A 14,552-nucleotide genomic window follows, 5' to 3' on the forward strand; every position below is an offset into this window, starting at 1 on the left:
GCTCTATCTGTCATTTCCTCCCCTCTGTCACCTGTTCGTCCAAGGCAATCCAAACTCTTTGCATTTCTTGTTCCCCGTTGGTGGAACACACTACCAGTTCCTACCAGAGCAGGGGCGTCCCTCTCTACCTTTAAAAACCTCCTGAAGACCCAGCTCTTCAGAGAGCATCTTCTCTCCTAGCACTGCACGACAGCAACGATTATTGATGCACCAATGGCTCGTATTGTACGATACCTTGATTGTTCCCTTTTTTTCCCGTAAGTCGCTTTGAATAAAATAAATTTCCACTAAATACTAAAGTTAAATATAATGCAAACATAGACCAACATGATGTCTGAATATATAATAATATATAATCGTATGAATCGTTACACTAACAGTAAAACAGTAAACAAGCCTCGTTAAGGCAGCTTTTTGTGCATCTATTTAGTTTAGATTTTTTGTTTTTCTAAACTGACACCATAGAATATGAATATTTTAAATAAAAGTTAAATCCAGATTGTCTTCAGTCCCCCTGCGACACAAAGTGATGAGTTTGTCTCTGTGTTCCTGTCTGCCCTCAGTTTGGCCTGCAGGAGGAGACGGTAACAGAAACATTTACTCACATTTATACAAATTCTCCCCGAGATCTCTTTATATTGCACGACATTTATCTGACAGATAAACAAAATGACAAAATTAGCTCCATTAATGCATCAATAATTATAAAAGTTATATCAGATATTACATATTTTGATGCTGAATATCATAATAATATAATAAAAATTATCTGAGTACTTCTTCAGCTTCGTCATCTTGATACGTGTGTGTGCGGTTTTTTTTTGGTGTGTGTGTGTTTGTGTCTGTGTTTTTGTGTCTGTGTTTTAGTGTGTGTGTGTGTGTGTGTGTGTGTGTGTGTGTGTGTGTGACCGCTCAGAGTTAATTAACCAGCTCTCCTCCAATCACAGCCTCTTCAGTGGGACACTTAACGAGGTGCTCTCAGCTCGTTAAATAATTCATATCAGCTCATCAATATTCCATCTGCTCAGCAGCAGGGCTGTGTGTGTGTGTGTGTGTGTGTGTGTGTGTGTGTGTGTGTGTGTGTGAAGAAGGTTCTCCTGTTTGAAAGATCTATCAGTCTCTGCGCTGCGTTCAGGCTCAATCTGGAAAAGTAGGAACTTCCGACATGTTGAGAGCTGCAGCTGCTGTTTCAGAAACATCCAACAGATTCACAGTTCGGTTTGTGAGGAACGCCATTTTGGGAAATAACTTTATTGAGGATTATAATAGTTTACACACACTAGCATCACAGAAGATAATTTAATATAATGTGTTAGACAGATCATCAAATAATTGAATAATTGTTTATAATAATGTGCAGTTATTGTTTACATGTTGCATTAATGAAAAATAAAAAAAATTAGATTTGTGTTTATGACGTTTACCAGCAGGGTCATAAAATTCAATGATTTCACATTGTTTTCAAAATAAATAATAATCCCTCAGATGTGATTTAATAGAGTGACCTGTGTTTATGAGAATAAATATTTATTTTTCTAAACAAAACAAAGCATGTAAAAAAGAGAAATAAACTGTTTTCAGACGTTTTCCCTTGTGGTGACTTTTTACCGGAGAAATGTATGTTTATTATGACACGGGTTCTTATTGTAATCCACTCATGACATCACTTCCTGTGTGTCCCCTGTAGTGACCCGCCTCCTCCAAACCGTCTGCAGGAAGTTGTCGCCTCAGTCTGACCAACGCCGCGGTGCATCATGGGATCTGCAGTGTTTTTCACCCTCCTCTTCTGCCTGGTGACATCATCAGTGTGTGCTGGAGTGGGCGGGGCCAGTCAAGGTAAACAGCTGTGATTTGGACAGCAGGGTTTACAGGGGGATCTACATATGTAGGCATGACAGAATTGTGGATTTGATATCAGCAGATATCTCACTTATTTCCAGGTCCTCCATCATGCTGTATAAACATTCTGCTGTAAAGCCGAGCATGTTCAGCCTGTGTAATAATGTCTCATTGTTCTCTAATGTACAGCTATCACCCCTGATGTTGTTGTTGTTCATAAAAATCACAGAGATTTGTTCATTCTGGAGGTTGGCTGTACCTTTGATTACAGCCTTGAAGAGTCTTTCCTATCCAAAGTGCTGAAATAGAAGCAGCTGAAGCAGACTCTGTCTCAGCTAGGCTACAAGTGTAAACTTTTAGTTTTTATATTTGGTTGTCTGGGGCATGTGCACAAATTGGTTGTGAAGGTCCTTCAGATGGCCTGAGGGCCTCTCTAAAAGAAGAGCTAAACAGTTAGCGAGGTACTGCTCAGTATTGACTATTATTGGAAGCTGCTCAGTTTGGAGGAGACAATGTTTTTCTGTATCCTTGAATGATGTCTGTTTTTTTTTTTAAATCTGACCTGTAGCTCATCACATATGTAACTGTGTTCAGTCATAATGTAACTGACCGACTCCTATTGTCAACTGCACTGGCAGTATTTATGTCCCTTGTGCAAGAACCCTTGGACTGTTTTTTTTTTTTTATGTGGGCATGAATAAATATTTTAAATGTGTGTGTGTGTGTGTGTGTGTGTGTGTGTGTGTCCGTCCTGCAGGTGGCGCTGTGCTGTGTCCTCTGCAGTGTGTGTGTGAGACGCGGCCCTGGTACACGCCTCAGTCTGTGTATCATCAGGCGCGCACCGTCGACTGTAACGAGCTCCACCTGCACCGCGTACCGGACAACATGTCCTCCGACACGCAGGTGATTATTTTATTATTATATTATCATAGTGTATACTGTTCATTATATCATTATCATCAATTATTTTATTATAATTTAATATAATACTATAGTAGCATAACACTGGTTACAGTAATATGAATGTTCAGTATAATATAACTTTGTACTATTACTCATAATATTACAGGATGTAACACCATGTCCATGTTTCAGGTGCTGCTGCTGCAGAGTAACAACATCTCGTCCATCACTACTGAGCTGCAGAGTCTGACCAACCTGACAGAACTGGACCTGTCCCAGAACCACTTCACACAGGTACAACACCTGTTAGTTTGTGTTTGTCCTCGTGCTCAGAGCTCCATAAAGAGACCATAGGCGCGTTTCCACTATAGTCGAATACCTGGAATGAGGCTGGTCTCCCTCGCCAAAACGCCCCTAATTTGAATATGAACCTTTCTTTGGCCCAGTGGAAAAGGAGGGCCATTTTTCTACCCTGAAAAAAGCCTGGTTGCTGATTGGATAGAACGTAGTACTCGACGCCACAACAACACGCGCCATTTTTAAAAGCAGAAGTAGCGAGTAGCAATAGCCCCTTTCATAGTGTGGTCCCACAAATGTCCCTATTAGTGGAACGATCTGTGTCGGCTTTTCTCCTTATGGCGTTCATAGTGATCCTGTGAAGGCGAAGTGATATTCTGCCCTTTCATAGTGCAGTCTGGGGTCTGGAACGAGGTACACAGTAGCACAGTGCTAACAGGCTAACAGTTAGCTCTGTAGCAGTACAGTGTGTATGTGCTAACAGGCTAACAGTTAGCTCTGTAGCAGTACAGTGTGTATGTGCTAACAGGCTAACAGTTAGCTCTGTAGCAGTACAGTGTGTATGTGCTGCTGCTGCAGGAGGTGTTCACTTAGTGATCTCTGTTTGTTTACGACAAGCACCGGACACTTTGTGCACAGTTAGCATGCCGGTTGTTTACAATAAGCTCTGCTCCTTCGATCTCTGCGTCTCCTTCCTTATTGATTATGTTTGGTGTGTCTCCCATGTTAAATCTGTAGCGCATGTGACGTCACGGTCAAAACTGTCGGCAAGCGATTACACAACGATCGAAAACGAGTCTCGTAAATCCCTCTGGGGCCTTTTTTTTTTGTAATGGAGACACGCCGAGTGAGCGGAGCGGCCATTTGAGGGGCCGTGGCCTGAAGCTTTCCCAGCGGACACTTTTAACCCTGATAGACCCTTGGCTCATGTCTCCGCCCCTCTCTGTCCAGGTGAGCTCCATGGGTCTGTCCTCTCTGGGCCGGCTGGTGACTCTGTACCTGGAGGAGAACCACATTGAGGAGTTGGAGGACTTCAGTCTGAGGAACCTGTCGAGTCTGGAGGAGCTCTACATCAACCACAACCGCATCTCCTCCATCGGACCAAAAGCCTTCGCTGGACTCGGCAACCTTCTGCGGTAACTTCTTCTTCTTCAGTTACAACAATTACTTCCTTGGCAGCGCACACATGCACAAAATGAAGCCAATCTTTTTTTTACTTGCATCTAAGCCGAAAGAAAGACCAGACAAATTCTGCTGTCTGCAGTCTGTAAAGCCCTTTGAGGCAAATCTGTGATTTGTGATTTTGGGCTATATAAATAAAATTGACTTGACTTCTTCTTCTTCTTCTTTCACCTAACAGAAGAAGAAGGTTGTAATGAACACAGGACATCCTAAAATACTACTAGAACTAACTAAATGCCCTAGAACTTTTCCATTGAGCACATGAACCACTTTAAGATCTCTACAGCTACTAACGGGACCCCTAGAATGTCCCCAATGACCATAGAAACTCTTCAAAGATCTCTAGAACTACATACACTACCTGAATAACTTCCTCAGTGACTAAAAGGACTAACTTCATTATCCTTTCCTCTACCTGGTCATGTAGGCTCCACTTGAACTCCAACCGGCTGGTGGCCATCGACAGTCGCTGGTTCGATTCCCTGCCGTCCCTGGAGATCCTGATGATCGGGGAGAACCCCATCCTGGGTCTGGAGGAGAAGAACTTCCTGCCTCTGTCCCGCCTCCACAGCCTGGTGCTGGCTGGAATGGGTCTGGCGTCCGTCCCCTCCGCGGCCTTCCTGGGCCTCGACTACCTGGAGAGCCTGTCCTTCTACGACAACCGGCTCCGGTGAGTTCCAGCACCGTCCCCGCTTCAGTGTGACCGCCTCTCGCTCTAACACATCTCATGTGACTGATGTTCTCGCTGCAGGTCTGTTCCCCGGGACGCTCTGAGTGTGCTCCCTAACCTGAAGTTCCTGGACCTGAACAAGAACCCGATCAGCCGAGTCCAGCAGGGAGACTTCCAGAACCTTCAGCACCTGGAGGAGCTCAGGTCAGTCACACAGCTGCAGAAAACTAGAGATGTCCAGATAAGGTTTAGTCTGGATCCTGATCCGAGTCCTGCAGGTGGAAAGGGTCCTTTGTGGATGCCATAGTCCTCTTCCTCCAGACAGGCGAACGTGTCCCGGAGTCCAGAGGACAATAATAACTGTTATAATATAATATGATATAATAATAATAATAATAATAACTGTTTACTTTGGTTCCAGTCTGAACAACATGGAGGAGCTGCTGATGATTGAACGAGCTGCTTTCCAGAACCTTCCAGAACTCGCCAAACTGGAGATCTGCAGCAACCCACAACTGTCTTACATCGACCCACAGGCCTTCAGGTATCTGTCTGTCTGTCTGTCTGTCTGTCTGTCTCTCTGTCTGCTATATAATTCTACAATTCTACAATGTCATTTAGCAAACGCTTTTATCCAAAGCGACGTACAATTGAAAGTTAATGCAACACAAGCAAGGATGAAGTCAAAGAGCACAGCAGATTAACAGTAAATCTGAGGGAAATGATCTTGCTGCATGAACAGATAATTTCACTTGACAAGATTTCTTAAATTAAGATTATTAAATCTAGAAATAAGCATGTTGAACCAGTTCATTGCTGCTTGCAGCTTTAATTTATCTTGTTTTAAGAGTTAATTTCTTATTTTAAGTGTTCAACATGCTAATTTCTGGATTTAATAATCTTAATTTAAGAAATCTTGTCAAGTGAAATTATCTGTCCATGCAGCAAGATCATTTCCCTCTGAACTGATAAAAGATGTAAAAGACAAAAAGACCAAAAAATACACAAAAAAGACCCCAAAAGATCCAAAAAAAGACACAGAGAGACACAAAAGACAAAAAAAGGACACAAAAAGGCCAAAAAAGGACACAAAAAGATGTAAAATGACAAAAAAAACATAAAAAGACAAAAAAAGACACAGAAAGACAGAAAAAGACCAAAAAATACACAAAATGACCAAAAAAAGACACAAAAAGACCAAAAAAGTACCCAAAAAGACACAAAAAAGACACAAACAGAGGTAAAATGACAAAAAAAAAAACACACAAAAAGACAAAAAACACACCAAAAAAACACACAAAAAGTTTTTTTTTATCTTGGTAAGAAACAAATGCTGCTGGCAGCTTTAATTTATCTTGTTTTAAGAGTGAATTTGTTATTTTAAGCGTTCAACATGCTTATTTCTAGATTTTATAATCTTAATTTAAGAAATCTTGTCAAGGTAAATTATCTGTCCATGCAGCAAGATCATTTCCCTCAGATTTACTGTTTTTATCTGGTTTTTAGACACACCTTTTTTGCAGTGCAGAACCCTGAAATATCAAGTTCTGTGAGTTTAAAGAGGAGGACGTCTGTCTCTCTTACTGTTTTTAATTTCTCCTGCTTTCTGTCATTCCTCCTCCTTCTCCTCCTCAGTGAGCTGTCCTCCCTGCGGACGCTCCTCCTCCAAAGTAACCAGCTGAGCCTCCTCTCTGGGGACGTGCTGTCCTCCCTGCCGTCCCTGGAGGAGGTGTCTCTGTACTCCAACCCGCTGCGCTGTGACTGCGTCTCCTCCTGGGGGCCTCACCTGGGCAACCAGTCCCACCTGAAGCTGCTGGAGTCCTCCATCACGCTCTGCGCCTCGCCCTCGCACCTGATTGGGCGGGAGCTGCAGGAGGTGGTGGGGGCCGGGTGGGGCGGGGGCGGGTCTAACAGCTGCCTGCCGCACATCTCTCCTCACGCCTTCCCGCCCGCCATCAACGTCAGCGCCGGGCAGCCAATCACACTGGAGTGCTGGGCGGACGCTGACCCCGCCCCCCAGTTCTACTGGGTGACGCCCAGCGGAGACAAGGTGTGTGTGTGAATGACTACTTTTACATACATAGATTACCATTTAAATCTCTCAGTCATTTTTACAGTATCTAAGTCATGGGTCTCAAACTCGCGGCCCGTGGGCCAATTGCGGCCCTCGTGAAGATATTTTGTGGCCCCCACCTTGATATGAAAGTTTAATGTGAGTTTTATATGAATGTCTCTTTACCGTGTTGTGTGTGGAAGGTCCCTTTATTGCTCCAGCTGGAGCTTTGTTTCACTTGTTTCTATGACGACGTTAACAAAAAGAAAGGCAGCTGCTACCTGACCGTTTATTATCTGCCGTGTTGTTGTTACCGGAAGAAGTGGAAATGTTATGTCATGTAATTTTGTGTCATTTTGTGTCTTTTTTAATAATTTTGTGTCTTTTTTTGTGGTAATTTTGTGTTTTTCTAATAATTGTGTGTCTTTTTTAAGTAATTTAGTGTTTTTTCAGTCATTTTATGTCTTTTTTGGTCATTTTGTCTTTTTAAAGTAATGTAGTGTTTTTTCAGTCATTTTGTGTCTCTTTTTTTATACATTTTTTGCCTTTTTAAAATAATTTTGTGTCTTTTTTTGGTAATTTTGTGTTTTTCTAATAATTGTGTGTCTTTTTTAAGTAATTTAGTGTTTTTTCAGTCATTTTATGTCTTTTTTGGTCATTTTGTCTTTTGGAAGTAATTTAGTTTTTTCTGTCATTTTGTGTCTTTTTTTTTTTAGTAATTTTGTGTCTTTTTTGGTCATGTTGTGTCTTTTGTAAGTAATTTAGGGTTTTTTCTGTCATGTTGTGTCATGTACAAGCGATTCTTCTGCTGGGGAACTGACAGGCAGGATGAATTTTCCCTTTCTGCGTCCTTAACGAGTCTGCCGTTTCTAACATAATTCTAACCCAAGGAATTAAAAAATGGCGTCCGACTTCCTGTTTTAGCTCAGTAAACAAACGTCAAAATAAGAGTCTGCATGAAACTGAAAGTATACCAAATTAAAAGCATTAAAATTAACTTAAATGACTGAAGGGCAGAACATTCATAATATCCGTTTTTCCACCTGGTCAGGTGAGCTCGGAGGCAGTGGCTGCACCAATCATATCGGAGGAGGGGCGTGGCCTAAACAGGAAGAGGAAGCACCGCGTGTCGGAGCCCGGAGCGCTGGTGATCGAACACTCGGAACCGTCGGATGCAGGTCAGTCAGTCATGTGGTCACTTTTTCAATTTCAAAGATTTATTCTGCGTCATGGAGATTTTATTATTTTCACGGAGAGTCTGATTTTTTTTTTCGCAATAAAAATAATTTAATCATATTACATTACATATTTACATTATTTTCACTTTTATTGAATAATTTACCAACAGCAAGTTTATTTCTACAGCACATTTCATCCACAGGAGCGTAAATAAAAGCATCAATGTGTCAGTGTATTAAATATGATTAAAATAAAGTTAATTACTATAACATTGACACTGACATTGTTGTTTTATTATTGTTCTTATTTGTAATTGTTTTATTGTTGTTTATTATTACTGCCATTGCTGTTTTATTATTATTGTTTTATTTTTAATTGTTTATTGTAAGGTGACCTCGAGAGTCCTGAACAGCGCCTATAAATGGAATGCATTATTATTTTTATTATTATAGAATAGTAATTAAACATACAATGTTGCTGATGAATAATTTATACATTTTATAAAGCTTTTTTTAAATCAAAAACCTGAATTAAATTATACATTTATTATTAAATTATAATTCAATTATTATTTAAATTTACAAGCAGAATATATGTATATAATATACACAAATGCATCCAAATCAAGAGGTTAACATGCTGTCTCTCTCAGGTGTGTACACCTGTGTGGCGTGGAACGCCGAGGGTGCAGACACGAAGAGCGTCTCCGTGTCGGTGGACTCTCGGGGGTCTGGGGGCCTGTGGCCGAGCGGGGGGCGCCGGTGGAGCGGTGGGCCCAGCAGAGAGCAGCTCTGGCTGGGGAACTCGTCCGCCGTGGCGGCCTCTCTGGTGGTGCTGGCGAAGGTACCGGCTCTGTTTTTAATATTTATTAACTCTATGGAGTCTTGGGCTATTTAGTCCATTTTATAATCCTTTTTGTGTCTTTTTTGGTCATATGTGCCTTTTTGTGTCTTTTTTTAAGTTATTTTGTGTCTTTTTTTGTAATTTTGTGTCTTTTTTTGGTCATTTGTGTCTTTTTGTGTCTTTTTTGGTAATTTTGTGTCTGTTGTTGTGTCTTTTTTAGTTATTTTGTGTCTTTTTTCGGTCATTTTGTGTCTTTTTTAGTTATTTTGTGTCTGTTGTTGTGTCTTTTTTAGTTATTTTGTGTCTTTTTTTCGGTCATTTTGTGTCTTTTTTGGTCTGCTTTGTTTTTATGTCTGTGTATGTGATGAAGAAGCGATGCTTTGGCACTTTTGGAGACTCCAGAGGGTTAATAATTTTAATATCAACAGTGAATCTTTGTCTTGGTAATGTGTCATTTTTAATACATGTATTGTTTTCATTATTGCTATCTTTAAAATCCTGTTTCCTCTGCAGGTGGTGCACGCCCAGTCGGTGGTGTTGGAGTGGAAGTTGTATCCCAGTGGAGGAGCTTCGTCTGTGGGTCAGAGTCAGCAGGACGCCCCCCTCTCTCTGACCCGCTGGACCAGCGCCACCCTGCACATTGACAACCCTCAAATCAGCTACACCGCCAAGGTGAGCACCTCCAACACTACACCTGTCAGAATAAACTACACCTGTCTACGTTAAACTACACCTGTCTACGTTAATCTACACCTGTCTATGTTAAACTGCACCTGTCTGCATTAAACTACACCTGTCTACTTTTAACTGCACCTGTCTACATTTAATTTACACCTGTCTGCATTAAACTTCACCTGTCTACATTAATCTACACCTGTCTATGTTAAATGACACCTGTCTATGTTAAACTGCACCTGTCTGCATTAAACTACACCTGTCTACGTGAATCTACACCTGTCTATGTTAAACTACACCTGTTTATGTTAAACTGCACCTGTCTGCATTAAACTACACCTCTCAACATTAATCTACACCTGTCTGCATTAAACTACACCTGTCTATGTTAAATTACACCTTTCCATGTTAAACTACACCTGTCTACTCTAAACTACACCTGTCTCTCTGCAGGTTCCCGTGGACGTGCAGGAGTATAACCTGACTCACCTGCTTCCTGCCACGGAGTACAGCGTCTGCCTCACCGTCTACTCCTCTGCTCCCTCCTCCTCTTTCTTCTCCCCCTCTCCCTCCCCCTCCTCCCCCGTCCACACTTCCTGTCTGAACGTCACCACGAAGGAGGCGGGCTTCTCTGTGGAGCTGGTGGCGTCGCGGCGCAGCAGCGTGGCGTTGGCGGCGGTCATGGGCTCCATGTTCGCCCTGTCCATCATGGCGCTGCTGGTGGTCTACATGGGCCGCCGCGTGCAGCAGCACAAGTCCTGCGGACACTCGCTGAAGAAGTACATGCAGCACGCCACCTCCATCTCGCTGAACGAGCTGTACCCGCCGCTCATCACGCTGTGGGAGAGCGAGGCCGAGAAGGACAAGGAGGACAAGGAGGAGGAGGAGCGGGAGGCGGGGGAGAGGGCCGAGGGGGCGGGGGGGAGTCAGATCGACACCACAAAGACCTACATGTGGTAGCCGGAGGACACAAAGACACTCGAGGGTTTACGGGGAGACAAAGAGAGGTCACATGAGCCTAGCAGACAAACAGAAGGGTGGAAACGCCCACGATGTCGATAACAACACCTGAGACAGAGAGAGAGAGAGACAGGGGACACCTGAGACCAGCCGTCAGATCCTCTGTTAAAAGAACATTCTGCTGTTTTTAAATGCGTCCTTCACTTTAATCAGCTGATTTAAAGTTTACACACAACTTCTATTAAACATTACCAGGTCCTGATGATAGATGATAATAAAACCCAACCACACATCAAACTGTATGCAGATGATACGTGGCTTTACATACAGAATTTTTATTCATAGATATATTTATTTTACTGATATTGCATGCAGTGAGCACAGCCAGGAGGAAAAGACAAATAATAAATAATATGTTTTATAGCTTTAATTTTTCAGTATCATTTTAATATAATTTGAATTGACCTCTGAAGCATGTAGATGTAGATGCTGTTTTTAAATGCGTCCTTCACTTTAATCAGCTGATTTAAAGTTTACACACAACTTCTATTTAACATTACCAGGTCCTGACGATAGATGATAATAAAACCCAACCACACATCAAACTGTATGCAGATGATACGTGGCTTTACATACAGAATTGTATTCATAATATATATTTATTTTAGTGATATTGCAAACAGTGAGCACAGCCAGGAGGAAAAGACTTAAATAATATGTTTTATAGTTTTAATTTTTCAGTATTATTTTACCTTTGACCTCTGAAGCATGTAGATGTAGAATACACAGATTAGATAACTGTCGTATATATTTAATTCAAAAATATGTTTTTTAAAAGTGAGAGTAAGATTTGAGAGTATTAAAAAAATATATACTTAAATCTTTCCAGAAGTACGTTTCAGTTGAAAGCTAAAGATGTGAAAATTATCAGATGACAGATCATTTAAATTCAATATACATTTCAGGGTTAAGCACTTGGTTTAAAAAGAATAAAAAAAATAAACTCTTAATACAATCAGACCGTAATATTGAACTTAAGATTTAAATTGGATGGATTTATTGGGTTGACATATAAAATCAGCAGAATGTTTAATTTCCTTCTGTTTCTCATGAACTCAAGAATCTTCAGCTGACTTCCTGTCAGGACATCCTGACGATAGATCCACTCTAACAGAACAGATGATCATCAGCTGGACGTCCTGACGATAGATCCACTCTAACAGAACAAATGATCGTCCTGACGATAGATCCACTCTAACAGAACAAATGATCGTCCTGACGATAGATCCACTCTAACAGAACAGATGATCATCAGCTGGACGTGCTGACGATAGATCCACTCTAACAGAACAGTAATAAAAACCAACCACACATCAAACTGTATGCAGATGACACGTGGCTTTACATACAGAATTGTATTCATACATATATTTATTTGAGTGATACAGAACAGATGATCATCAGCTGGATGTCCTGACGATAGATGGATTCTAACAGAACAGATGATCGTCAGCTAAACGTCCTGACGATAGATCTACTCTAACAGAACAGATGATCGTCAGCTGGACGTCCTGACGATAGATGGATTCTAACAGAACAAATGATCGTCAGCTGGACGTCCTGACGATAGATCCACTCTAACAGAACAGTTGATCGTCAGCTGGACGTACCTGACAATAGATGGACTCTAACAGAACAGATGATCGGCCGTCAGCTGGACATCCTGACGATAGATCCACTCTAACAGAACAGATGATCGTCAGCTGGACGTCCTGACGATAGATCCACTCTAACAGAACAGATGATCGTCAGCTGGACGTCCTGACGATAGATCCACTCTAACAGAACAGATGATCGTCCTGACGATAGATCCACTCTAACAGAACAGATGATCGTCAGCTGGACGTCCTGACGATAGATCCACTCTAACAGAACAGATGATCGTCCTGACGATAGATGGACTCTAACAGAACAGATGATCTGCCGTCAGTTGGTGTGAAGAGACTTTACTGTTGATCTGTTTGTCTTCCCCCTCTCTCTCTCTCTCTTTCTGTCCTCTGTCTCTGTCAAAGCACACTGACAGTTTCTGTACTGTTAAAAAAATCGAATTATTGTAATTAGGTTCATCTGATGAACATGAATGCAGCACTAACACTCAGCACAGGCAGCCACCTGAAATATCTCACTTTCTCATTCATCTGAGTTATTAAAGGTCCAGATTTCAAACAAAACTTTTCAAAGAGTTTCAGAGATATTCACCCTGTTTCTTCACATTTCTATTTATTTATCTTACCATTAGCTGCAGCTCAAATGTCCCAGTAATGAAAACCAACCACACATCAAACTGTATGCAGATGACACGTGGCTTTATATCCAGAATTTTTTATTTTAGTGATATTGCATGCAGTGAAACACAGCCAGAAGGAAAAGACTTAAATAATATGTTTTATAGCTTTAATTTTTATGGAAAAAAAGAGAAACATTTTAATTAACCTCTGAAGGAAGTAGATGTAGAATAAACAGATTGGATGACTGTCGTATATATTTAATTCAAAAATATGTTTTTTTAAAAGTGAGAGTAAGATTTGTGAGTATTTAAAAAAAAATACTTAAATCTTTCCAGAAGAAGTAATTTTCATTCTAAAATGCCAAAACAAATCTGTGCCATTGTTATTAAAAGATATAAAGTGACATCAGAAAAGTATCAAAAGTAAAATATTGTTTTATATATTCCAAATATATTATTAGAATACAGCATTTTACTTTTGTCAAGGTAGGGCTCATTTTAACTACTTATTATACTGATATAATTTATTATAATCATTTTAAATTAATCATGTTTTTATGTTAAATCTTTAAAGTAACTAAAGCTGTCAGATAATTATAGTAGAGTAAAAAGTACAATATTTACCTCTAAAATGTGGTGGAGTAGAAAAATAAAGTTACATAAAAAGGAAATACTGAAGTAAAGTAAAAGTACCTCAGAATTGTACATAAGTATAGAACTTAGTTACCCTCCAGCAGCGGATCCAGGCTGCTCCTCATCCCTTTTATTCTGTTTATTTTAGCTTTGAACCAAACAAACTGACTCTGTGTGTGAGTTCGGGACCTTTAATCCTCCAGAAGCTTCACTTTACTATCACAGCATGATTCTGTTTGTTCTGCAGCAGAAACTTCATCCACACCATCTGCACCAACACCGGCACTGACCACATTCTGTTATAATCTCTGTGACACAACTTCTTCTATGGTTTGTAGCTGAGGAGGAGGAGCTGCATGCCTTTGCACTCATATTTAAGACTGTTTGTACAAAAAAACACCTCTGTGTTATGACCTGCAAACTGCTCGACTCAAACACGAAAAATTCCCCAAAAGTTTTTTTTTGTTGTAAAAATGTGCCATAATTGGAAGTTTGGCATCTTCTTCTTTAAACCATCTGTATGCAGAACCACTGTGAGTTCTCGTGTGTCGGTCAGTTTGCAGGTTTGTCGTTCAGACTTTTAGCCAAATATTCCCTCAGTTGTCTATGAAGCGAAACACTTCAGGAACAAACACCCAAAGATGCTCTGGGCATTTTAAAGAGTATAATCTGTACATAAATATATTTACATCATATGCTGTTATTAGTGGCTGTGAGCAGCTTCTCTGTGTGTCACTGAACTGATGAAAGAAGTCGTCTGCAGAGAGAACGGCCATGACATCACACAACTGAAACTTGACTGTAATATGAATATGCAGGGTATTTTGTATAAAGTGTATCACTCTATATTTGAAGACAATTATTATTATAATTATTACTAGTATCATTATTATTATAACTTGACACTGAGCACCAACTGTAACTAAAGATGTGTGTGTGCGTGTGTGTGTATGTATGTGTGTGTGGGAGGGGTAATATAAATACACACTTTGTCACTCGACAATCTGCTGTCTGATTCCTGGATACAATTA

The 14,552-nt window shown here is 40.6% G+C and overlaps 1 protein-coding gene across 1 annotated transcript; it reads left to right on the plus strand.

Moving 5' to 3' along the window:
• The first annotated feature begins 1,754 nt into the window (after nt 1-1,754).
• si:ch211-180f4.1 (uncharacterized protein LOC100144405 homolog) lies at nt 1,755-14,493 on the plus strand. Its single transcript, XM_059333687.1, has 12 exons — nt 1,755-1,836; nt 2,597-2,742; nt 2,935-3,036; nt 3,991-4,175; nt 4,649-4,891; nt 4,973-5,095; nt 5,313-5,435; nt 6,527-6,941; nt 7,996-8,122; nt 8,776-8,966; nt 9,480-9,638; nt 10,095-14,493. The coding sequence occupies exons 1-12, from the start codon at nt 1,755-1,757 to the stop codon at nt 10,599-10,601; spliced, it is 2,403 nt and encodes an 800-aa protein (XP_059189670.1). The 3' UTR covers nt 10,602-14,493.
• Nucleotides 14,494-14,552: the final 59 nt, after the last annotated feature.

This window comes from Centropristis striata, chromosome 5 (assembly GCF_030273125.1).
Source record: "Centropristis striata isolate RG_2023a ecotype Rhode Island chromosome 5, C.striata_1.0, whole genome shotgun sequence".
Taxonomy (NCBI): Eukaryota; Metazoa; Chordata; class Actinopteri; order Perciformes; family Serranidae; genus Centropristis; species Centropristis striata.